This window comes from Poromitra crassiceps, assembly GCF_964638095.1.
Source record: "Poromitra crassiceps genome assembly, contig: HAP1_SCAFFOLD_291, whole genome shotgun sequence".
In the NCBI taxonomy this organism is placed as follows: domain Eukaryota; kingdom Metazoa; phylum Chordata; class Actinopteri; order Beryciformes; family Melamphaidae; genus Poromitra; species Poromitra crassiceps.
In genome coordinates this window covers 140137-166223 of record NW_028152109.1, presented here as the reverse complement: position 1 = coordinate 166223, position 26087 = coordinate 140137, and the positions used below count along the sequence as shown (strand labels likewise).

At 44.2% G+C, this 26087-nt stretch overlaps 1 protein-coding gene across 1 annotated transcript in view; it reads left to right on the top strand.

Annotated features, from left to right (window-relative positions):
* LOC310770995 (connector enhancer of kinase suppressor of ras 3-like) overlaps window positions 1-25192 on the top strand; it is a 72214-nt gene extending 47022 nt beyond the window's left edge. Inside the window, exons 6-13 of the mRNA XM_083663684.1 lie at window positions 3837-3956; window positions 5497-5556; window positions 6738-6806; window positions 9685-9834; window positions 15607-15728; window positions 19179-19402; window positions 20486-20572; window positions 24736-25192. Of these exons, the coding sequence (XP_083519810.1) occupies window positions 3837-3956; window positions 5497-5556; window positions 6738-6806; window positions 9685-9834; window positions 15607-15728; window positions 19179-19402; window positions 20486-20572; window positions 24736-25034 (1131 nt within the window). The 3' untranslated portion in view covers window positions 25035-25192. The remainder of the gene's footprint in view (window positions 1-3836; window positions 3957-5496; window positions 5557-6737; window positions 6807-9684; window positions 9835-15606; window positions 15729-19178; window positions 19403-20485; window positions 20573-24735) is intronic.
* The last annotated feature ends 895 nt before the right edge of the window (window positions 25193-26087 follow it).

Here is a 26087-nt window from a genome sequence, read left to right as displayed (position 1 = left end):
AATGCATTTTTTTCCTCAATAAAACCTTTATGTATACAGCAGCAACATATTGCATGTTTCTCACAGCATTACATAGCCTATGAAACATAGAAAAACGTAGAGGCATCACTTTTAGACATGTCAACATTTGCCTAGAATCCGTGCCGCAGGCGCTGCGTATATGTTGCTCACTTACCGCAGATCGATTGGGTTATTTTTTCAGCTCGCAGTGCGTCACAACTCTTCCTCTTAAACGCTGAGCTGATGCTTGGTTGCTCCAGGTGAGAAGAGGAGGAGCCAGGCAATTAATCTCAACGAATGAACATTGATCAAGTGATAGAGCATTGTTGTTGTTGACGTGTTGTAGGTGTATGCTGAATCACAGTATTTACATGTGGCACTATCTTCTTCTTTCTTTTCAAAATGCTCCAACACAACGCTTCTCTTCGCCCGCTTCATCTTTGCAAAGGTGTATTTTCCTCTCTTCTTCCAGACGCCAAGATGGCTGCCATCCGAGTCAAGTTTTTTTCAGGAGTTCAGTCAGAGTTTACTGCGTGACGTGTCTGAAAAAGGCTATAGTGATATCATTGCGCCCTCTGGGGGATCATTGAAACATGATTTGAAAACATCGTTCTACTGACAAACATATAGGAGCATGTTGTTTTGATCGAGCAAACTTCACGTGCTCGAGTAAATCCTTAACAATCAATTAATCAATCAATCAATTAATCAATCTCCGATTAATCGTTTGCATCCCCACACTTTCGCCTTTTTTCACTTTTTATACAGAGTCCTTGAAGTTTTAGTTTAGTTAGTAAACCATCAGCGTCGGGCAAAAACCTCAACCAACGCTCCAAAATATTGTATTTGTTTTTTAGCTTCAAACTGACCAATGTGTACCAAGGGTGTGTTCAATCTGAAAACAGTGTGCACCGGTTTGCTACGGTTTCCCGTTTGAACGTCATGTTTCCTCCAAATGGTGTGCAACAGGCTTTGAGGTACGTTGTCTCTCCTTTGGGGAGTGTCAGAGAGGTGTTAACCAATCAGCAGCGACGTGTATGTAAACCGCACCGTTTAAAAAGGCAGTACGCATGGTGGATCCAACAGATGGGTGCAATGCATGCACAACACAACAATGTGTTCAACACACCACCGTTTCCGTTTAAACAAACGTTTTGCTACATTTTATCGGGCCTGAACGCAGCCCAGGGCTTGTAAACAAGTCACATGACTCACCGGTAGGACTGCACCAGAGCCATGTAGATAGAAGAGTCCCGACATCTCCATTCACTCCAATGGACCAGTTTTTTACTCTCAAGAGTTCCAGGAAGTAAGGTCCTGGATTAAGCAGCACTGTCGAGTTGCAGCAAAATAGACAGTTTGTGTTGTACTCTGAAAGGGTTTTCCCCCCCTTGAATCAAATTGTACATTATCAGCTTTATTTTAGCATGCAAAAGTAGCGCAAGACCCACTCCTGGCTGTTCATTGGCTAATGAGTCTCGCATTTTGGTCCTCCGCTGACGCCACTCTCTCTCTAGAGGACACTAGACTGCACAATTAATCGAAATCGCAGGAGCAGCTGCAATTCTATCTCTCTCTCCGTCTGTCTCTCCCTTGCTCTCCCCCTGTCTCCCCCCCCCCTCCCCTTCTATCTCCCCCTCTTTCTCAGTTATTGAATGTTAGTAATTATCAGATCTGATGATGAATGCAGAACTCAACAGTAATGCTTTAATACTTTGAGTCAAAATTTACATTTTTAGGCGGGCCGTCCCTTTAAAAAGCCAATCCAGGAGTTGAGAAATCCACTCCAGCTTTCTGATTTCACCTTGTGTATATTCTTAAATGGACTGTTGCCTCTGAGCAGGTATTGTGAGCCTCAGGGCTGAAACCTGCTCAGCATGTCAACAAGGCTGTGAAGTTTCAGTCAAAGTAAAACAACAAATTAAAGCTTCCTCACATGACGACTCCATGTGATCTTTGCTTTTAATAGAGAGGCAAAGTGACCGCCTACTTCCTGCTTCAGCACTGTACCAGAGATTTTCATTCGCCATTTATTTTCCCATAGACATTTCGTAAAATGCTTATAAAAAATAGTTTGACTTGTTCAAACCAAACGGTTCAGATATATTTAGAAACAGGAGAGACCACATAACATTTCACTCCGACCAAAAAGTTTTTTTTTTTTTTTGCGGGTTTAAAGAAAATATTTTTTAGATTTAGTTTTTTTAAGTTTTGGTCCGAGTTAAATGTTCTATGGTCTCTCCCGGTTCTAAATATATCTGAACCGTTTGGTTTGATGAAGTAAAACTGTTTTTATAAGCATTTTACGAAATGTCTATGGGAAAATAAGTGACTGATAAAAATATCTGGTACAGTGCTGAAGCAGGAAGTAGGCGGTCACTTTGCCTCTCTATAACATCTAGGGACGGGCATTGCAAATGAGCTTAGGCTATTAGGCTTAGGCTAGGCTGTTGTGATACATGACATCAGACGTTTCTTCTTAATGCTCTATGTATGTGTATCTGTCCCTACACAAATAAATGCTAAATATATCAATCTGTTCGAGTGCTTTATTGCCATAAAACTGAAATGGAATAATTAATTTCACCTTATCTCAGCGATTCCCAAACTGTGTTCTGTGGCCCACTAGTGGGCCGTGGAGGTACTGCAGGTGGGCTGCGAGTGGTCTGCCAACACTCCCGATTTTCGCGGACAATCAAATGGCTGTAGAAGGGTCATTGTTAAAGCTACAGTGGAGATCCTGTTATCAGAAGAAACTAGAAGACCTAAAGCAGCCATTGCTACCAAACATAATGCTAGCTCGTTGGAAAGGGGGGTGAATAACGCTCCAAACATAGGTTACATTTTGACGAGGGAAAACTATTTCAAAGACCTCTCAGCTCAATGTATCTGAGTGTACCCACCAGTCTCCCCTTTACAGATAAGGTAGCACAGCCTAGCATCAATAGCTTGTGGATTGATTTCTTGTTGTTGCTCATCACATTTTGTCTCAACACATGTGTTATGCATGTAAATACTTCTGATGAGTAAGGGGGGAGAAAATGTTAGCAATCTGCTTTTGCATATTTTGCCGAAGTGTTTTTCTATTGTGGATGGATTATTATTTTCCCTTATGCCCCAGTTCACATGCTCTGTTAATGAAATAAAAAATATATAATATAAAAACATATAGGGAAATACATCATTTTAGTGTTGTGTGTTGATCAGAGTTGTGATGAAAGGATTTGGTGGGCCCCGGAAGATTTTCAGATTTCAAAGTGGGCCGCGGCATTCTTAAGTTTGGGAACCCCTGACCTATCTCATCGTGGATTATATCCAGTGATTCTCAAGCTTTTTCATATCACAGACCCCTAATTTAGTACACATTAGACCCATTTGATAGGACCCAAATCTGAGAATATTTGTATTGGTAGACATATGCGATATCTCACTTCGGGGCACGGCTTTTCAAAATCTGAGACTGTGGGCCTCCCCCCAGACAAAACTTGAAAAAAGGAGCCCCCCCCTCGCTCAAATCCTGGATGCCTATGGGATCATGATTATGTTATTTGATCCAATACACACTCACCAATTGAATCAAGGCAGGCTGATATTGCATCAAAATGTCTGTGTGAAGGCATGTATTTATTAGTTTCTGACTATCTCTTTAACAAAAGCACACCCATTTAGGCTATTCTCTGATCTTCTTTTAATGTGTCATTTTCACTTCCATTCACTGAGCCTCCCCTGAAACTGTCTGGAGCCCCGCTGCCTGCCTCCCACTTTTGAAAACCCCTGTACTTTGGGGTGCGTCCTTTTTAAATGATTAGTTGTTGTGTTGTGTGTGTGTGTTTCAGTCTGGAGCTCTGAAGGGGGTCTGTGAGCAGACGGTGCGGGATACCTCCGACCCCTTACAGAGTCCGCTGGCCTGTCTGGAGGAGGTCCACATCACTAACATTAAGCCTGGAGATGGACTGGTGAGTAGATCCTGCTGATCCAACTCACACAGAACCAACCTCCTCAGAACATCTCATTGGGTTTTTATAGGTTTTCAAGATCATTTTAATAGCCGTAGTGAGTAATCAATCATATTACAAATGAGCAATTGGCCTTTGTGCATTATGCAGCACAGTGATCACAACACTAGTAGAAGATGGACAAACAGAAAATCAATCTTCAACTTACAAATTATAAAGTGCAAAGTAAAAATCCTTTAAAGTGACATTGTGGGGACCATGTAAATATCCATGTAGTAAGTCCATGTAATAAGTCCATGTAAAATGTACAGTAAGTCCTTAAGTGGTATATGGTTGGGAGGGTGGCAGCGTAGTGTTCGTGAGATAATGTCCATGTAAGATGTCAAGTAAAAGTCCTTTTTAAGTGTCCGTGGGATAATGTCCATGGGAGGGACCCCAGTCGTTGCAGAGCCGGTTGTGCTCAGAGGGCATCAAAGAGGTGGATGGCAGTTGGGTAGAAGCTGTTGTGACAGGAGGTTCTGGTACTGCCACACATCAGTCTTCTGCCATGGGGCAGGACAATGGGCAGGACCATGAAGAGTTGATGGAAGGGTGGGGTCCATCCAGAACAGCTTACAGCATCACTTCTCAATCTTTTGGGCTTGCGACTCATTAAAGGTAGCCTGATATCACACTGGTTACACTCCACTCCCATCTTCTAGTCTGAGATTGGCCTCTGTTGACATTTCTATCAGGGGAATTCCATTTCAACTAACCAATCACTAGAGACCAGTAGAGATTCAGGCGATCCGCCTGAATCTAATGTTAGTTAATCCAGTCGGGAGAAAGCAAAAAAGGGGGTGAGCTCCAGCAGCAGGTATCTAGCGGGTGTAGGTTTGGTGTAGTTCACACCAAAATGACCTAGATTGATAAATAGCACTACAGGTAAGAGGAAAAATATTGAAAACAAAGCTACTTGTGACCCCCAACAAGGCTGGCTTGGTGAACAGTTCCGCCAAATAATGATTATAAAAAAATCGACAAATCTGAATAGTAGAATTGTTCACCTATCCCATAATATTTTTGCCATAAGCGAAAATGTTCTCGGCTAAATTGTGCAGCCCTAGGATGGAGACTGTGTTGACTCGTCCTGACTCCCGGGAAGATGGAGACTGTGTTGAGAATGATGCTAGGCTAAAAACACCAGAGACGAGCTGATGTGAACTCGGCACAGACTCTGTGCTAGATAGAAATTGAATTAGCATTTCCCCTTATTTCCATTCCTCAGCACTGGGTAACCACTGCTAGATAACTGCCATGTAGAGTAAGAGGCTAAACTATAATTTAACCCACAGAACACAAGCGGGTGTTTAGCGCTGCAATGTGCGCTAAGAAAACTGGGCCTGAAAACAGAAACAGATGTAGAACCAAGCGGAAGAAGAAGCCCTCAAGCTGCTGCCAAGAATTCCAGGGAAAGCTCCTGAGGTGCCTTCACAGACCGGACGGGATCCACTCAGATCCTCAGAGGTCCACAGTGTTTAAAATGTGCTTGGTGTTGCAGGGGATGTACATCAAATCCACCTATGACGGGCTGCACGTCATCACTGGAACCACGGAGAATGTGAGTGATCTGGATATGTATTATCAGAACAAGTGTTTAACAACATGTTGAATAGTAATAGTGTGTGTGTGTGTGTGTGTGTGTGTGTGTGTGTGTGGGGGGGGGGGGGGGGGGTCTGTTCTCCATTCATTGTCATTGAACATCTCCATGAATGGCAAACAGCTGTTTATCTACAGTAGGCTGGAGCCGCTTTTGGAGTATCTGGTTCAACGAGGTCCCCATTGTTTCTCACCATTCTCTGTTTGTTCTTGTTACACAGCAATCAGTGTAAACAAACTGAAATAGTTTTCTGCTCTAACATCAATGATGATAAACTGATTTTGAAGCTGCACTAGGCAACATTTTAACATTTTAAAATCCATCAACTAAATCATAAAGTGGTTGGAGCAATACTGGATTAATTATTGTAAATTGCCTACATGTATATACAGTGTAGCGCTTTTAAAGCACTTTACAACCAGCAGGTACATTCAGCCATTCACACAACGCAGGGTGCTGGCACAACCATCGGGAGCAATTTAGGGGTTCAGTGTCTTGCCCAAGGACACTTCAACATGCAGACTGGTGGAGGCGGGGATCGAACCATTGCAAAATGATTACGGGAAATGTACCTAGACAGAAATGATCTATAACTCAGCATCTCAACATTTTCCAGTCATATAAACTAAAAAGCATTTCGTACCACTTGAATTCATCTGTGCGTGTGACTCACATTTAGACCATTAGTGTGGAACTATTTTCCTCTCATTTCCGAGGGCTGGTGAGCCTCCCAGCGTAGCCTGCCTGCAGCTCCTCGGAAAAGTGACTTGACGCAGCTGACGCAAACAGCGCGAGTATAATATAATATAGATGGGGAGATAACAGGAGAGAGTGAAAGCTATTACCAAGTATATGCACTACATTCTCTCCTTGGGCTAACTTCTAGTCATTGAAATCCTAGTGAAATCACACAATTTACTCATTTTGCTGACGCCCTCGTCAAGCTGACGTTCGAGTATATATAACAAGCTGCCGCCGGCAAGGCTCTAAGTTGAGGCGGATGCAGACGTATGTTTAAGCCTATAGGTTATATAAAAGACTTACTACCTCTGGTGGTTGCTGTGTTGTTGACCCTGTCCTGTAGACCTCAGGTCAGGTTCAATAAAAGACTAACTGGTGGTGATTGTCTGCCTGTTGTTCAGTCTCCTGCTGACCGAACCCAGAGGATCCACGCAGGAGACGAGGTCATCCAGGTCAACAAACAGACGGTGGTGAGTCGTCAAGACATTTCGCTTGATTTCTTTCTGTTTTTATTTCATCTTTTTTTCAATTCAGTTCATAAAAAGACAAGAGTGAATGTGAGCTTAAATGACTGTTAGGATGTGTGATCGTTTAGCATCCCAGCAATATGTGTTCCATCTATTTTCAGGATGCTGCTTTGAGCCTGGACTTTATTACTTTGTTGTAATGTTGATTTAAGAGTTATAGCTTCTTATTCTACTGTCACACACACACACACACACACACAGACACACACACTTTCAGGTGTCATGGTAATAAAGTGGTAACGTCTAACCATTAAGTCCGGTATTACGGCAGCCGCATAGCTATAGGTGGGCCTGGATGGACCTAGGCCCACCCACTTCTTGCCCAGTCACGACGAGAGTTAACGCACGTCAAATGTTGTCATGTAGAAAGTAGCGATGGGTATCAATAATCGATAATTGATCGTTAAGGAATCATGTCGATGATGTGGAATTTTGATCTTTTTCTTTTTTTTTCTTTTTTTTTTGCGGACTAGGTTTGGGTGGAATTCTTTCCTCTCCCCTCTCCTTTGCACAGCGACTAATGTGAGGTGTAGCTTCGTATTAGTCTCTAGTTTTCTGGCTGGGCGGGGTCCTTCATGCCAACAACACTGTTTTTAACATGGAGAATTCACACCAGCATGCGCCCGGGACACAAACAAACGTACCCAGCGGTCTGCGGACGTGATTGAGGCCGTTATAAACATGAAACTTCGTACACTTCTTTCCTAATTGTCAACCAAGTCTGAGTAACGGTACATGTGTTTAAGTGAATTCAAGTCATTTAATTAGTTTATAATGTGAAGTAGCAGCATTCAGCATGGCTGGGCATGGACTCAGCTAGCCCTTAGCTGCGAAGCGTCCTGCTCAGACTTGGGTTAGGTTTAGGCATGAGGAGTGACGATTGGTTAGTTTAGGTTAGTTTAGGTTAGTAAGCCAATCAAAGGCAGAATAGGGCGGGTCATGCTGTCGGGAGTTTTCTGAAACGGGAGGGGAGGGGATTGACTGGATGGACTGGAGGTATAAGGCAGTGAAAGCTCTGGAAAGATTGAAGTCGGCAAAACGGTTAATTGCAGTTAATTAATTTTAACCGGTTACGTTCTTAACGGCAGTTAACCGACTTTCGGTTAACTGTTAACACCCCTACTATCGATGATCGATAATTGGTTGTTAATTTTCCCGAATTTCTATTATGGAATTTTTTCAAATGCCAATCCCTAGTAGAAAGTGATTGGATTGATCGGTTGGACTCTCTCGCCTCTTTCTGCATAATGCTCGCGCTTTTGACCTAAGTAACGTCTATTGCATTCCCTCTTTTTCAGGGGGGAATTTGAATGTATGTGCTCATGCGTGATGTCGAAGTGCTGACATTTTGATGCGGAAGTAGCCCACCCTGATGAGAAGAGGGACTGCATTTCTGACCAAAAAGAACGAGTTAGGCTGAGATTGAAAGGAAGTTGAGGTGACAATTTAATAACTAGAGTATGTTGTCTTCAGTCTGGATAAGCGCATCAGCCATATCCCCAAAGTGTAAATGAACATGTGGACTTTTTGTGTGTGCAGTTGATCTGCTTGTGTTTTAGTCTACACAGAGCCGTGTAGATAGAAGAGTCTCGACATCTCCATTCACTCCAATGGACCATTTTTTTTCCAGGAAGTAAGGTCCTGGAACTCTTGAGTAAAAAAAGCAGCACTGTCGAGTTGCAGCAAAATAGACAGTTTGTGTTGTACTTTGAAAGGGTTTTTCATCCCTTGAATCAAATTGTACATTATCAGCTTTATTTTAGCATGCAAAAGTAGCGCGAGACCCATTCCTGGCTGTTCATTGGCTAATGAGTCTCGCATTTTGGTCCTCCGCTGATGCCACTCTCTCTCTAGAGGACACTAAGGCCCAATTCCAATCCGCCCCCTAAACACTCAAGCCCTGAACCCTCAGTCCCTCTAATGGCCGCCATCTGAAAGTGGTTGAGTCATCAAGTGTGGAAGGGATCCACATTGGATAAATAAGAGGATTGGGACAGCAGAGCCCTTTGCACTTGACAAGATGATGTTGACTCTGGCAGGTTTGGGGTTCGCTATATATTGTTTATTGTCAAGACGCTTTGAGGAATAGACTCCCTGATGAGTCTGTTCTCATCCAGGCTCTGGCTCCCAGTGGACAACAGCTCATTTAAAAATAAATGTAGCCTACTGCAAAATCTGCAATCTGCAACATGTGTAATTATAATTAAAATAAGCATAATAATGACATGTTACCCAACATTATACACAATGTCAATACTGTACAATAGCCTATAGATTCGGTAAAACTATTTCTCATTCATCAAAAAAGTTGTGGATTGCAATTGTAGCCTAATAGAAATTATCGATGATTATTCTAGGATTGTGTAAAATAACTACTTGCATTCCTCTGATATAATATTTTTGTCTAATCTGAAATCCCTATTAATGTAATGTTTCATTGTCAATTAAGGCATTCCAGCGCACTCGCAAACACCCCGTTCGTTTCGCGCGTGTGTTCTTTTTATTTTTTTGACATATTTGCAGCCTTCCCCGTTTTATACGTCACAACGCTATGCATTGTGGGCAATTCCCTTTTCCTAAGTGGCCATAGCTGCGCCCTTACGGTAAGGGGGCAGAAAGGGCTCACTCTGAGCCCTCATTCACTTTGCGATTTCACCGTGGGACATCCCTAAACCCTCACTCCCTTCACGTGAACGCGCCTCTAAGGGCTTGAGTCAGTAAGGGGGCGGATTGGAATTGGGCCTAAGTCTACAGTATGTTGTTCTAGGTGTGTGTGTGTGTTGTGAGTCATGTGATGAGGGATCCTCTGTGATTGGTGCAGGTGGGCTGGCAGCTGAAGCACCTGGTGGGTCAGCTGAAGGCAGAGCCTGAGGGCGTGGTCCTGGTGTTGAAGAAGAGGCCGTCCGGGACGTCCTGTAGCTTTGCCCCCGCCCCGCTCAGAAACCTGCGCTGGAGACCCCCCCTGGTGCAGGTCCGCCTCCCCTGTCAAAACTTCAAAACTAATGATGTTGTCATTTTGACGGATAACGTAATGATGTACAAATGTGTGCTTTTTTCCCACCAGGAAATGTAAAGTGTGCAAGTAAACACATTTATAATACTGTTACTGTGATGTTAGCCTACTGAAACACTAACACTTAGGGGTGTCACAATATATCGTCCCACGAAATTTCGCGATAGTAAAACGTCACGATATGTATCGTTGAGATGAAATCTCATATCGCAAAAAAAAAAAAAAAATAGACTAAGAAACGTCTTTGTTTGTTGAAGTTCAATATGTGGAAAGTAGTTCAGTTGAACAAGTCTCTGAAGAGACACATGAGAAGTTATACAGGAGAGAAACCATTCAATTGAGTTTCTGGCAAAACTGTTTACTTGACAGGAAAAACTGAAGATGCATAAAAAATAGATTAAGAAAAGTTGTTGTTTGAGTTTGAAGAAAAACTGAAGATGCATAATGAGAATTTATACTGCTGAGAAACCTTTTAGTTCAAAGTAAATCTAAGTGACGGTGTAACTCATTCTATTTCAAGATAAGCCTTATCTCCAATCTCATGTTTTTTCTAGTTGTTATTGTAATAACAATTTCCCACAACAGCATGTTTTGTATTTGTGCATTTCAAATAAAATACTACTTTTCCAGTCATATATTGTCATTATTCAAGTTAAAAAAAATATTGTTAAAATCGTATCATATCGTATCGTTATCGTGAACCCAGTATCGTGATACGTATCGTATCGTGAACTGAGTGTATCGTGACACCCCTACTAACACTTGACACTGATTTCCTGGTTGGAAATGTAAACTCTATGTAGAATTTTAAATTTACAACAGATGGCAAGTGGTACGTTATTACCAGGCAAAGATGCACTAAATTAAAATCCCTATCGATGGGAAATGCACCCGCCCATACCCATGCTGATTGGTCGTTGTCCATTAGACCAGAGTGGCTCTTCGAATAGACACCATCAGAAGATGACAAAAGCTGCAGAAGATAGCTAACTTTACACAAGCGAGAGATGAAGGCAAAACAGTCAGTCGATTCAAACATCGGTAAAATGTAGTAGTAGTAGTAATAGTAGTAGTAGTAGTAGTAGTTGCATTAGAAGAAGCATTACTTACTATTAGCAGCAGTATAAAAGAGGAGCTTGCTTGATGGAGAGGCCACATCCTATATTTAGGAAGGAGGTTTAGGAGTTGCCATTTTGAATCATTGGACCAGCTGGACAGTGTGTTGGAGGGGAAAGTGAACACTCCCTCCGGCTTCGGTTAGTGTCCAGCTGCCCTTGAGCAAGGCACCGAACCCTCGGCTGATCCAGACACTGTGGCTCGGCTCCCAGGTGTGAATCTGAACTGTACCAACAAAGAACCAGCAGCTCTAGGTGGGCTCTCAATCTGTCATCCTGTGCGTTTTGTTCTGCTGGATCTATTTCTATATGTGAGTGATGTCAGCAGTGAAAACCTGTGTTTTGTTCTGCTGGATCTATTTCTATATGTGAGTGATGTCAGCAGTGAAAACCTGTGTTTTGTTCTGCTGGATCTATTTCTATATGTGAGTGATGTCAGCAGTGAAAACCTGTGTTTTGTTCTGCTGGATCTATTTCTATATGTGAGTGATGTCAGCAGTGAAAACCTGTGTTTTGTTCTGCTGGATCTATTTCTATATGTGAGCGATGTCAGCAGTGAAAACCTGTGTTTTGTTCTGCTGGATCTATTTCTATATGTGAGTGATGTCAGCAGTGAAAACCTGTGTTTTGTTCTGCTGGATCTATTTCTATATGTGAGCGATGTCAGCAGTGAAAACCTGTGTTTTGTTCTGCTGGATCTATTTCTATATGTGAGCGATGTCAGCAGTGAAAACCTGTGTTTTGTTCTGCTGGATCTATTTCTATATGTGAGTGATGTCAGCAGTGAAAACCTGTGTTTTGTTCTGCTGGATCTATTTCTATATGTGAGCGATGTCAGCAGTGAAAACCTGTGTTTTGATCTGTGGGATCTATTTCTATATGTGAGTGATGTCAGCAGTAAAAACTTGTATTTTGTTCTGTGGGATCTATTTCTATGTGTGAGTGATGTCAGCAGTGAAAACCTGTGTTTTGTTCTGTGGGATCTATTTCTATATGTGAGTGATGTCAGCAGTAAAAACCTGTGTTTTGTTCTGTGGGATCTATTTCTATATGTGAGCGATGTCAGCAGTGAAAACCTGTGTTTTGTTCTGCTGGATCTATTTCTATATGTGAGCGATGTCAGCAGTGAAAACCTGTGTTTTGTTCTGCTGGATCTATTTCTATATGTGAGCGATGTCAGCAGTGAAAACCTGTGTTTTGATCTGTGGGATCTATTTCTATATGTGAGTGATGTCAGCAGTAAAAACTTGTATTTTGTTCTGTGGGATCTATTTCTATGTGTGAGTGATGTCAGCAGTGAAAACCTGTGTTTTGTTCTGTGGGATCTATTTCTATATGTGAGTGATGTCAGCAGTAAAAACTTGTATTTTGTTCTGTGGGATCTATTTCTATATGTGAGTGATGTCAGCAGTGAAAACCTGTGTTTTGTTCTGTGGGATCTATTTCTATATGTGAGTGATGTCAGCAGTAAAAACTTGTATTTTGTTCTGTGGGATCTATTTCTATGTGTGAGTGATGTCAGCAGTAAAAACCTGTGTTTTGTTCTGTGGGATCTATTTCTATATGTGAGTGATGTCAGCAGTAAAAACCTGTGTTTTGTTCTGCTGGATCTATTTCTATATGAGAGTGATGTCAGCAGTAAAAACCTGTGTTTTGTTCTGCGGGATCTATTTCTATATGTGAGCGATGTCAGCAGTAAAAACCTGTGTTTTGTTCTGCTGGATCTATTTCTATATATAAGTGATATCAGCAGTAAAAACCTGTGCGTTTTGTTCTGCGGGATCTATTTCTATATATAAGTGATGTCAGCAGTAAAAACCTGTGTTTTGTTCTGCGGGATCTATTTCTATATGTGAGCGATGTCAGCAGTAAAAACCTGTGTTTTGTTCTGCTGGATCTATTTCTATATATAAGTGATATCAGCAGTAAAAACCTGTGCGTTTTGTTCTGCGGGATCTATTTCTATATATAAGTGATATCAGCAGTAAAAACCTGTGTTTTGTTCTGCTGGATCTATTTCTATATATAAGTGATATCAGCAGTAAAAACCTGTGCGTTTTGTTCTGCGGGATCTATTTCTATATGTGAGCGATGTCAGCAGTAAAAACCTGTGTTTTGTTCTGCTGGATCTATTTCTATATATAAGTGATATCAGCAGTAAAAACCTGTGCGTTTTGTTCTGCGGGATCTATTTCTATATGAGAGTGATATCAGCAGTAAAAACCTGTGTTTTGTTCTGCTGGATCTATTTCTATATATAAGTGATATCAGCAGTAAAAACCTGTGCGTTTTGTTCTGCGGGATCTATTTCTATATATAAGTGATATCAGCAGTAAAAACCTGTGTTTTGTTCTGCTGGATCTATTTCTATATATAAGTGATGTCAGCAGTAAAAACCTGTGTTTTGTTCTGTGGGATCTATTTCTATATGTGAGTGATGTCAGCAGTGAAAACCTGTGTTTTGTTCTGTGGGATCTATTTCTATATGTGAGTGATGTCAGCAGTAAAAACTTGTATTTTGTTCTGTGGGATCTATTTCTATGTGTGAGTGATGTCAGCAGTAAAAACCTGTGTTTTGTTCTGTGGGATCTATTTCTATATGTGAGTGATGTCAGCAGTAAAAACCTGTGTTTTGTTCTGCTGGATCTATTTCTATATGAGAGTGATGTCAGCAGTAAAAACCTGTGTTTTGTTCTGCTGGATCTATTTCTATATGTGAGTGATGTCAGCAGTGAAAACCTGTGTTTTGTTCTGCTGGATCTATTTCTATATATAAGTGATATCAGCAGTAAAAACCTGTGCGTTTTGTTCTGCGGGATCTATTTCTATATATAAGTGATGTCAGCAGTAAAAACCTGTGTTTTGTTCTGCGGGATCTATTTCTATATGTGAGCGATGTCAGCAGTAAAAACCTGTGTTTTGTTCTGCTGGATCTATTTCTATATATAAGTGATATCAGCAGTAAAAACCTGTGCGTTTTGTTCTGCGGGATCTATTTCTATATATAAGTGATATCAGCAGTAAAAACCTGTGTTTTGTTCTGCTGGATCTATTTCTATATATAAGTGATATCAGCAGTAAAAACCTGTGCGTTTTGTTCTGCGGGATCTATTTCTATATGTGAGCGATGTCAGCAGTAAAAACCTGTGTTTTGTTCTGCTGGATCTATTTCTATATATAAGTGATATCAGCAGTAAAAACCTGTACGTTTTGTTCTGCGGGATCTATTTCTATATGAGAGTGATATCAGCAGTAAAAACCTGTGTTTTGTTCTGCTGGATCTATTTCTATATATAAGTGATATCAGCAGTAAAAACCTGTGCGTTTTGTTCTGCGGGATCTATTTCTATATATAAGTGATATCAGCAGTAAAAACCTGTGTTTTGTTCTGCTGGATCTATTTCTATATATAAGTGATATCAGCAGTAAAAACCTGTGTTTTGTTCTGCTGGATCTATTTCTATATGTGAGTGATATCAGCAGTAAAAACCTGTGTTTTGTTCTGCTGGATCTATTTCTATATATAAGTGATATCAGCAGTAAAAACCTGTGCGTTTTGTTCTGCGGGATCTATTTCTATGTGTAAGTGATGTCACCAGTGAAAACCTGTGTTTTGTTCTGCGGGATCTATTTCTATGTGTAAGTGATGTCACCAGTGAAAACCTGTGTTTTGTTCTGCGGGATCTATTTCTATGTGTAAGTGATGTCACCAGTGAAAACCTGTGTTTTGTTCTGCGGGATCTATTTCTATACTGTATGTGAGTGATGTCAGCCATGTGTGGAGGAAAACAATGGCTCCCTTCTTCCCTCTTCCTGAAATAAGGGAATAGCACCAGCTCTCGATGTTAGCCTGTGTTGATGATGTCAGACATCTTTGGAAGGTGAGTCATGCTGTTAATAGACAATGTGACAATTATGAATTCACTAAATCTCCTTCAGGGGGGTTTTGTTGTTGACAGAGATTGGAGGATGTGAGATAGGCTTGTTAAAAGGCAGTAGACAGCCTGCTCAGCCTGTGTGGTCTCTAATCTGAGCAGTCCAGACACGTTTAAAGTCACTTTATGCTTCTCACTCCATCCGCCCTGTCCAAAGGTCAGCCTGAATGGAAAGTTAACTCTCCTCCTGTCCAACTTCAGTCAGAAGAGCCGCTCCACATCTTCCATCCATCCATACACTGAAAACCATGTTCTGTATAAAAGATGGAAGGCACGTCTCCACTGCCGCTATGCAAAAGTGAAGCCGAAATATCTGGTTTCTGCGAGCTACCATCTTGCTTACTTGTGTGACATCATTTTGGAGCCTGAGTCTGTGCAGTAGAGTTGTACGGAGGTTTCAGAGTGGCTGTCACAGCTGTCAATCATGATGTCAACTCACTCCCTTTCTGTCCCAGAACTGGATCACCATTAAAATGGAGTCAATTGTTCCTCGGCTCAACGCCCGTCTGTCCACCAAATGTCACTGAAATCTGTTAATAAGTTATGGAATCCTGCTGACAGAAAGACACAACCAGTTTGGGCAAAGGAATTAATAGTTCCTGGTTAAATAAGGTTTAAACCTGTCAGGTGGAATCTACCAGCCGGGCCAATCAGAGCTCCTCTCTTATTGTGTCTCTCAGGCGGCTCCAGGTGTCCACAAACCACAACACCCGGAAACCTCCGAGGCGCCGGGCAAGAAAGGGAAGCCGGCCATCTTGGATCTGTACATCCCTCCTCCCCCCGCAATGCCATACTCCCCACGGTGAGTAACAGATCCCAGCATAGGTCATCAACCACAGCAACAGACCACACCATAGACAGAGACCATCAACCACAGCAACAGACCACACCATAGACAGATCCCAGCATGCAGCATCAACCACAGCAACAGACCACACCATAGACAGATCCCAGCATGCAGCATCAACCACAGCAACAGACCACACCATAGACAGATCCCAGCATGCAGCATCAACCACAGCAACAGACCACACCATAGACAGATCCCAGCATGCAGCATCAACCACAGCAACAGACCACACCATAGACAGATCCCAGCATGCAGCATCAACCACAGCAACAGACCACACCATAGACAGAGCCCAGCATGCAGCATCAACCACAGCAACAGACCACACCATAGACAGAGAGCATCAACCACAGCAACAGACCACACCATAGACAGAGAGCATCAACCACAGCAACAGACCACACCATAGACAGAGACCAGCATGCAGCATCAACCACAGCAACAGACCACACCATAGACAGAGACCATCAGCCACAGCAACAGACCACACCATAGACAGATCCCAGCATAGGTCATCAACCACAGCAACAGACCACACCATAGACAGATCCCAGCATGCAGCATCAACCACAGCAACAGACCACACCATAGACAGATCCCAGCATGCAGCATCAACCACAGCAACAGACCACACCATAGACAGATCCCAGCATGCAGCATCAGCCACAGCAACAGACCACACCATAGACAGATCCCAGCATGCAGCATCAACCACAGCAACAGACCACACCATAGACAGATCCCAGCATGCAGCATCAGCCACAGCAACAGACCACACCATAGACAGATCCCAGCATGCAGCATCAACCACAGCAACAGACCACACCATAGACAGATCCCAGCATGCAGCATCAACCACAGCAACAGACCACACCATAGACAGATCCCAGCATGCAGCATCAACCACAGCAACAGACCACACCATAGACAGATCCCAGCATGCAGCATCAACCACAGCAACAGACCACACCATAGACAGATCCCAGCATGCAGCATCAACCACAGCAACAGACCACACCATAGACAGATCCCAGCATGCAGCATCAGCCACAGCAACAGACCACACCATAGACAGATCCCAGCATGCAGCATCAGCCACAGCAACAGACCACACCATAGACAGATCCCAGCATGCGGCATCAACCACAGCAACAGACCACACCATAGACAGATCCCAGCATGCAGCATCAACCACAGCAACAGACCACACCATAGACAGATCCCAGCATGCGGCATCAACCACAGCAACAGACCACACCATAGACAGAGCCCAGCATGCAGCATCAACCACAGCAACAGACCACACCATAGACAGAGCCCAGCATGCAGCATCAACCACAGCAACAGACCACACCATAGACAGATCCCAGCATGCAGCATCACCCACAGCAACAGACCACATCATAGACAGATCCCAGCATGCAGCATCAGCCACAGCAACAGACCACACCATAGACAGATCCCAGCATGCAGCATCACCCACAGCAACAGACCACACCATAGACAGATCCCAGCATGCAGCATCACCCACAGCAACAGACCACACCATAGACAGATCCCAGCATGCAGCATCAACCACAGCAACAGACCACACCATAGACAGATCCCAGCATGCAGCATCAACCACAGCAACAGACCACACCATAGACAGAGACCAGCATGCAGCATCAACCACAGCAACAGACCACACCATAGACAGAGCCCAGCATGCAGCATCAACCACAGCAACAGACCACACCATAGACAGAGCCCAGCATGCAGCATCAGCCACAGCAACAGACCACACCATAGACAGATCCCAGCATGCAGCATCAACCACAGCAACAGACCACACCATAGACAGAGCCCAGCATGCAGCATCAGCCACAGCAACAGACCACACCATAGACAGAGCCCAGCATGCAGCATCAGCCACAGCAACAGACCACACCATAGACAGATCCCAGCATGCAGCATCAGCCACAGCAACAGACCACACCATAGACAGAGACCATCAACCACAGCAACAGACCACACCATAGACAGAGACCATCAACCACAGCAACAGACCACACCATAGACAGAGACCATCAACCACAGCAACAGACCACACCATAGACAGAGACCAGCATGCAGCATCAACCACAGCAACACACCACACCATAGACAGATCCCAGCATGCAGCATCAACCACAGCAACAGACCACACCATAGACAGATCCCAGCATGTGGCATCAACCACAGCAACAGACCACACCATAGACAGAGCCCAGCATGTGGCATCAACCACAGCAACAGACCACACCATAGACAGATCCCAGCATGTGGCATCAACCACAGCAACAGACCACACCATAGACAGATCCCAGCATGTGGCATCAACCACAGCAACAGACCACACCATAGACAGAGACCATCACCCATTGGTTTGTGGACTCCCATTTTGGAGCCCCGCATTTTGACCGTCGCCATCTTGGTTATTTGGAGGCAGGAGCAGCTAGCGTGAGACCAGTGGTCCCGCCCACAGAGCCGCAGCGCGGCCTGCTATTGGGCCGTGATCGCCGAGCTGTGCGATCACTGGACAGGCGACCTGTCAATCAAAGCTTCATCGTCTTTTTTACTCTAAATGGGACAATAATTTACTTTTCTGCAGCCAGTGGAGTCGTTTCCTGCTGGCCATTAGAAAGAATGCCGTTTTAAGGCACTTGCGCATTGGCCTCATTTTTCAACCACGGAGGTTGCCCCTTGGTCCAGACATAGGGAGATCTGCCATTCAGTAAGTCATTACAATTCTACTGTATATTGCAGTATTGATAGTATTCTGTGACATCACCACATGGCCATCTTGGTAGGAAAATAACAGGTGATTACAATTAAATGACCAGGGACCATGTTGGAAATCAGTGTCTGCACTTTTACATGTTTATCCCTTGGATTTTGTTGTCTTTTATATCCATAATTCAATCAATCAATCATGAGACAAACAGCCAATGAGCTGTGTGTATTGTAGCCCCATATTGGTAGGAAAATTCTTGTGACATCATAGGAATATCATGAATATCATGACTTTTAGAGGAAAATGGCAGAAAACTGAAAACCCAGCTCTACAATAAAAGATAACAGTGCTGAATATTTGCCATGAAGAATAGATTCCCCATCACAGTATGCATTGCACTGGTTGCCTCCTTTCTCTCCTCTCCTTTTTAAATATTATTTCAATTATTAGGACAATAATGAAATCAAATTTTCAAACATGTAAGGAACATTTTGTGTGTTTTTATCTCTTTGCTCTGTGGAAAACCCCTGGTCTCATGCAAGACCTTTTTTGTGCTACATGTATTCGTTGCACGTGTTCCTTGTGAGTAGCGTTGGTTTTGAAGAGTATTTTCTGTAAATAAGTTATTTATTGATTTCTCCCTGAAGCGAGGGGAACGTAGTCGCTGTTCAGAGTGTGAAGCTGCGTCCCAAATCTCCCAACTCCCGTCTGGACGTGGAGCGGAGGAGCCGGCGCTTCACCGTGGCCGAATACCACAACGCCCCGCCTCCCCAACCCAGCCAGCCAGTCCCTGTCCGCCTGATGCAGAGCCCGCCTCCCGAACCCAGCCAGCCAATCCCTGTGCGCCTGAGGCAGCGCTCCTCCATACGCGGTGAGCATGCGCGCACACACACACCCCCAGCAGAAGTAATCTGGCTACCATTTTTGTTTTTTGTTTTTTTCTGTAGGACTGGTTCAGTGCTATTCTAAATAGGGTTTCTAAATTAGGACAGTCTCAAGTTAGGAGGCTTCTGGATAGAGGATAGAGGATAGAGGATTTTGTATTTCCTTAATGCAGTTAGGGAACGGGACTCTGTTATACCAAATATCCTAATATCATATTTTCTTTTCTTTTATACTTTGTTTTTATTCAGTTTTTCCATTTTTAAATGCAAAGGAACAGACATACATGTACAGTACACATGACAGAGACAGACATTAGTGGGGGGAACAAATACAAATTCAAATACAATAGTAATAATAATAGGTTTTGAAGGAGCACATCTATCTTCTTCACATCTAGTTTACAGAATTGCTTTGGGTTGCATACGAGACAACAATCACATGGAGAGAACGGGAGAGGAAAACAAAAACAAAAAGAAAAACACAGTATACAGAGTGAATGGATCAACTGTAGGTTACCCCTCACAGAGGTCCCTTGATCTGCCCAGATACAGAGACCATCTCATCCAGTGGTTGACAAATTTGTCCATGCATAATCTCAAAGAAAAGGTCAGACTTTCCATGTTGTAAATTTCCTTTATTTATTTATTTATTTATTTCAGGGACAGTGCAACATTAATGAACATTTTCATGTAAATGTGCCGGATTATAGCCTTAGCTAATTTCCATCCGCAGTCCCTCGACAGGTGAGGTACAGAAAAGTTTTTTTTTACAAGCCCTATCCACTCTGATTTTGTTGGAGGTTCTACATTCAACCACTTCCTCGTTATGGCTTTTTTACTGGCTGCAAGCAGTATGTGGAGAAGGTATCTATCATGTGAATTGAGCTTGTGCGGTATATTGCTAAATTGTACTAAAATCGTGATTAAGCCTTAGGCCCACTATTGTGTTTATCTCAGCTACTACTCCCATCCTAATATCATCTTAAACTGAGACAAGATAGATTTTCAGACTTAGTAAATGTCTCTATTGGACATCCAGGTTCTGAACTGTGTATGTGTCTGGTTTTCAGGTAAGCCCCGCCCTCTGTCCATGCCGGTGGAGGTGTGTTCGGGCGTGTCAGATTCAGCCTGCAGGCCCTGGGCCCAGGGGAGGAAAGGTAAGCTCCACCCATAGACTGTATCAGCCACCGTGATGTTACCCATTGTTTATTTGTTTTGGTTTTTTTGGAGGGGGGGGGGGGGGGGACCTGTGATGTGATTGGACACTCTTTGCCGTGTTTAATCACTGTGATTGGCCCGAAGGTCCAAACACCGCTCAGCCGGGAAACTAGAGGCCATCTCACCAAGCAACACCTCTGAATTACACACAATAAGACAGCATGGTTATGCTGGTTGCTTTTGCCATCCACCGCGTTTGGCTCGTCTATAGCACACGCACCGTATTGCAATATTGGTTATGACAGTAAGAAAGTAGCCAAAATGTCCGGCCATTTAGCTGGCAGCTGCTGCTTATGGAAAACCCTGTCATAATTTACTAAATAAACATCATTCTGTATTGAAGAAGACTTGAAACTAGTGATTGAGACCATAAAGTCATTAGGAAAGTGTTTACTGAGGTCATAAATCAAGTGACAAGTAGGGTCGTTTTCTCATTCATTTCTATACAATCAATCAGACTTCTTTGTGCAGCCAGTGGAGTCATCCCCTGCTGGCCGTTCGAAAGAATGCAGCTTTCAGACATTTCCGCATTGGCTTCACAAACGGAGCTATGAGCTACCACCTTGACCCCACCTCTCCGTCTGTCTGTCTCTCCACCTGTCTGTCTCTCCACCTGTCTGTCTCTCCACCTGACTGTCTCTCCACCTGTCTGTCGGCAGCAGCTCAGTGCAGCCTTTAATGTGACTGTTTATCAGTAATGGACATTTCTCAGGCTCATTAACAGCTGAGAGCAAACTGAAGCTGCGTGCTTTGAATTCCCCCCTGGTCGCTCATTAACTCAGAGCGGCGCCTGACGCTGAGTCACCTCTCTGACCTCAGAGCACCGCCTGACGCTGAGTCACCTCTCTGACCTCAGAGCACCACCTGATGCTGAGTCACCTCTCTGACCTCAGAGCACCACCTGATGCTGAGTCACCTCTCTGACCTCAGAGCACCGCCTGATGCTGAGTCACCTCTCTGACCTCAGAGCACCGCCTGACGCTGAGTCACCTCTCTGACCTCAGAGCACCGCCTGACGCTGAGTCACCTCTCTGACCTCAGAGCACCACCTGATGCTGAGTCACCTCTCTGACCTCAGAGCACCGCCTGACGCTGAGTCACCTCTCTGACCTCAGAGCACCACCTGACACTGAGTCACCTCTCTGACCTCAGAGCACCACCTGATGCTGAGTCACCTCTCTGACCTCAGAGCACCACCTGACGCTGAGTCACCTCTCTGACCTCAGAGCACCGCCTGACGCTGAGTCACCTCTCTGACCTCAGAGCACCACCTGATGCTGAGTCACCTCTGACCTCAGAGCACCACCTGACACTGAGTCACCTCTCTGACCTCAGAGCACCACCTGACACTGAGTCACCTCTCTGACCTCAGAGCACCACCTGATGCTGAGTCACCTCTCTGACCTCAGAGCGCCGCCTGACACTGAGTCACCTCTCTGACCTCAGAGCACCGCCTGATGCTGAGTCACCTCTGACCTCAGAGCACCGCCTGACGCTGAGTCACCTCTGACCTCAGAGCACCACCTGATGCTGAGTCACCTCTCTGACCTCAGTGCACCGCCTGAAGCTGAGTCACCTCTCTGACCTCAGAGCACCGCCTGACTCTGAGTCACCTCTCTGACCTCAGAGCACCACCTGATGCTGAGTCACCTCTGACCTCAGAGCACCACCTGATGCTGAGTCACCTCTCTGACCTCAGAGCACCACCTGACGCTGAGTCACCTCTCAGACCTCAGAGCACCACCTGACGCTGAGTCACCTCTGACCTCAGAGCACCACCTGACGCTGAGTCACCTCTGACCTCAGAGCACCACCTGACGCTGAGTCACCTCTGACCTCAGAGCACCACCTGACGCTGAGTCACCTCTGACCTCAGAGCACCACCTGACGCTGAGTCACCTCTCTGACCTCAGAGCACCACCTGACGCTGAGTCACCTCTCTGACCTCAGAGCACCACCTGATGCTGAGTCACCTCTCTGACCTCAGAGCGCCGCCTGATGCTGAGTCACCTCTCTGACCTCAGAGCACCACCTGATGCTGAGTCACCTCTCTGACCTCAGAGCGCCGCCTGCCCGGCGCTGGACAGCACACAGCTTCACCTGGGCCAGTGAGAGGGTAGATTAGACTGACTGTGAATGCTGGTATTTAGCAGCCTGATAACAGCCTCTTAATGCTTTATCAGCTTAGAACACAGCTCTCATGTTTAGTTTTAGTCAAGGTGGAGATCTGATCCACAGCTACAGGAGAATAACTTTCACTTCACACGTCACCAACAATATAAGCAGCCTCATAATAAAATAAAAAATCATCTTCACTTAACACTTTGAGTGCCACGGCCCTTGGGCAAAAGGTGCTGTACTGTGCCACATAGGCCGCAATGCATTTTAAAACAGTCATATAATTTCTTTAATAATTACCATGTAAACACTGAACACGCACAAATAACGATGAGACTCTCTTCTATCACCTGCAAAAAAAAGTTTATTGATCCCATTTTCCGTTCTTTAGTTATGAGCCGGAGAAGATAGCTTGATTAGACCAAAAACAGCCCTTTTTTTCTACGAGCTGAGATAATTACCCTTTTGTGAAAGGAAGCATTTCAAGCACATCATTGACTCATTGCTAATATTTTCTGATGTAATGCTGCAGCTACCTGGGTCTGTTGTATGCTGTAGTGTCCTGCGTGCCCCACCTCCCCCCCCCTCCTCCCCCCCCCCCCCCCCCCCGTTGTGGGAGGAGTATCTCTCTGCTCTGCTCTGCTGTGAGTGTGTTTGCTCTGCGTGTGCTCTCAGCAGTGAAAAGTCCGCTAGTCCAGCTTTTTTACACCCGCGTGTATGTCACCATGCTTCCAGTTGAGAACTCCACGGCTGATCATGCGAATGCAGCGAATGCAGCGGACACGAGGTGCTCAATTGTGACAGCAGATTGGCTGCTGCAGGGGCACAGCTACGTTATGCTTCAATGAAGCAGCTGCATACGGACGGATGCGATGCGATTTCCTCTTCCCAAACGACTTCTTCTGTGTGTTTTACTCTATGGTTTTACTCCACTTTCTCTCATCTGGAGTGCGCTGTCGCCACCTAAGGGTTCTGTAAAATAGGTTAGACACATTCAATAGCTATCATATTGTAAGAGGCGATGTAAGAGGCATAGATCGACACCCCCCCGTCAAAAAAACAATTTCGAGTTACTGACGCCATTTGGCGTCGCTGGCAGCCTACGGTAAATTTCTAATGACGCCATATGGCGTCGCTGGCACTCAATGTGTTAAAAACGTATTTTCCTCAAAACAAGTGCGTAATAAAAATTTACCAGAGGGACAAGAGAATCATCAAGCAGGCTGTTTCTCTTTCATTTCATTTATTGAATATAGTCACATGATCTTCAAACAGAGTATTAATTAATATTAGTCACTTGATTCAAGAAAACTGAGACTATATAAACACGTAATCTACATAGAGAGAGAGGCAGCGGCGTGTTGAGGTCAGCTTCTGATTGGATTTACCACTCTGACGTGTGAAAGTCGATTTTATGCTGCATTCCATTTACCTTGGAAGTCGGAGCCGGGAATGACGTCACACCCGAGTTGACCACCTTTGCAGTACAAATAAGAAAACCAGCCAGGTTAGCTCTCGCCAGCCTTGCCATTGTTAGCAATACCAGCTGATAACAATGCATTTTGCGTTTTCGCGTCCACAGATAGAAGTTAGACAGCCATACATACAGTACTGATACTGTATGTATGTCTGATTTAATAAGATAGAAATAAGACAGAAGTGTATATTACTAAGCTTTTACATTGTTGATGGGGGAGCTGCCATCTTGGATTTTGAGGTTGAGGCTGGTGAGGTTCTCCCGACTTACTGAGTCCGAAATCTGACTTCAGGGGGCGTTCCCGTTTAAATTTCCAACTGGGAACTCGGAAGTTCCGACTACAATTTTTTTTACACCAATGAGTAAAACACATTTTAATGAGAAATGACATATTTTTGTTGGCTGTCCCTTAGGAAAACTACTAAAATTGGTCTGATTGACCATTTGCAGTAGCATTAAACACAATAAGCTGTGTTCTTATGAAGCTGTCATCTCTGCTGTGAACAGGTCAGGACGTTCTCCACAGATACCTGAGTAGCGAGCGCATCGCCCCCATCTCGGAGGAGGCCCCGTGCTTCCCTCTGCCGTACCGGCCGGGGGACCGGAGCCGCGGCGTGGACCACATCAGAGGCAGCCAGTGCTTCATCAACACCCACCTGCACAACAGCGCCACCATCCCCTACCAGGAAGCAGCGTCCAAGAAGCCCCAGCCCATCGCCCCCGCTGTGGCCCCTCCCCCTGTGGAAACCAAACCTCCGTCTCTACTGGGCGGCTGGCTCGCCCGTCTGCGCCTGCTCAGCCACTGACATCAACATCTCCGCAGCTCCCGGAAACGTATTCAAGCGTCTTAAATTATATTGTACACTGTAAAAAAGTGAGACTTTTTCACTTATTTTAGCTTGTATCAGACAGATTATTCTAGTGAAATCATTTTACTGCAGACAATTATACCGATTCATTGCAAAGAAAATCCCTCTTAACATGTCTTTTAGCTGATTATTTAGTCCTAAAATTGTAACTTTCTTCAAATAAGTGAAAATAAGGGTGAATTTGCAATAGCTGCCTGCAACCACATAGTACACACATGCATCCACACACCTTGTACACAGCCTCACAAATACTTGACGCCCATGGCAAATTTCAGCATGATTTATCACGCCCCCTTTTAGCCAATGGGCATGAACACAAACACACATCTTCACACACACACACTTTGACCTCCATGCCAAATTTCAAAACTGGCTGGCAAAGGGTGGTGAACTTTTTGTGAACCAACCAACCAACAGACAGAGGGCCCTATGGAGCTGCTGGTCACAGCTAAAACATCTTCCAGTGTTGGTAGATCATGTCTCTTGTTTCCAATGCAAATCAGCTTGTTTGAAGAAGTGAGTAGAATCAAGAGTCATGCTCTTATTGTGAAACAAGCTGCATTAGAGACAAGTGGAGTTCTCTCCTCACTGCACAATGTCTCTCTGGGTTAACAACAAGATCTGAGTGTCAATGTGAGACTAGAGGAGGCGTTAAGATGGATATTTTTTTGCAGTGCTTAACAATTTTGTCTTTTTTTTCAGGAGAATGTAACTTGTTTCAGGACATTTTCTTGGTGAAATTGTCTTAGAGAAATGTTCTCTGTTTCCAGGTGTTCTTCATTGTTTTATGCTGATTTCTTTTTAATCAAGTGAATATTAGTGAAACCAGCAGATTATTTTACAGTGCAGTGAGATAAGTCACAAAATAAGCTGATAGGTCAGGATACAAGGAAGGAAATTGTAATTTTTCGCAGTATATATACAGTAAACTCTAACCAGACCCGCTCACCTGGCATCCAGGTAGTGTAAAACAAACGTATTCTCAAGTCC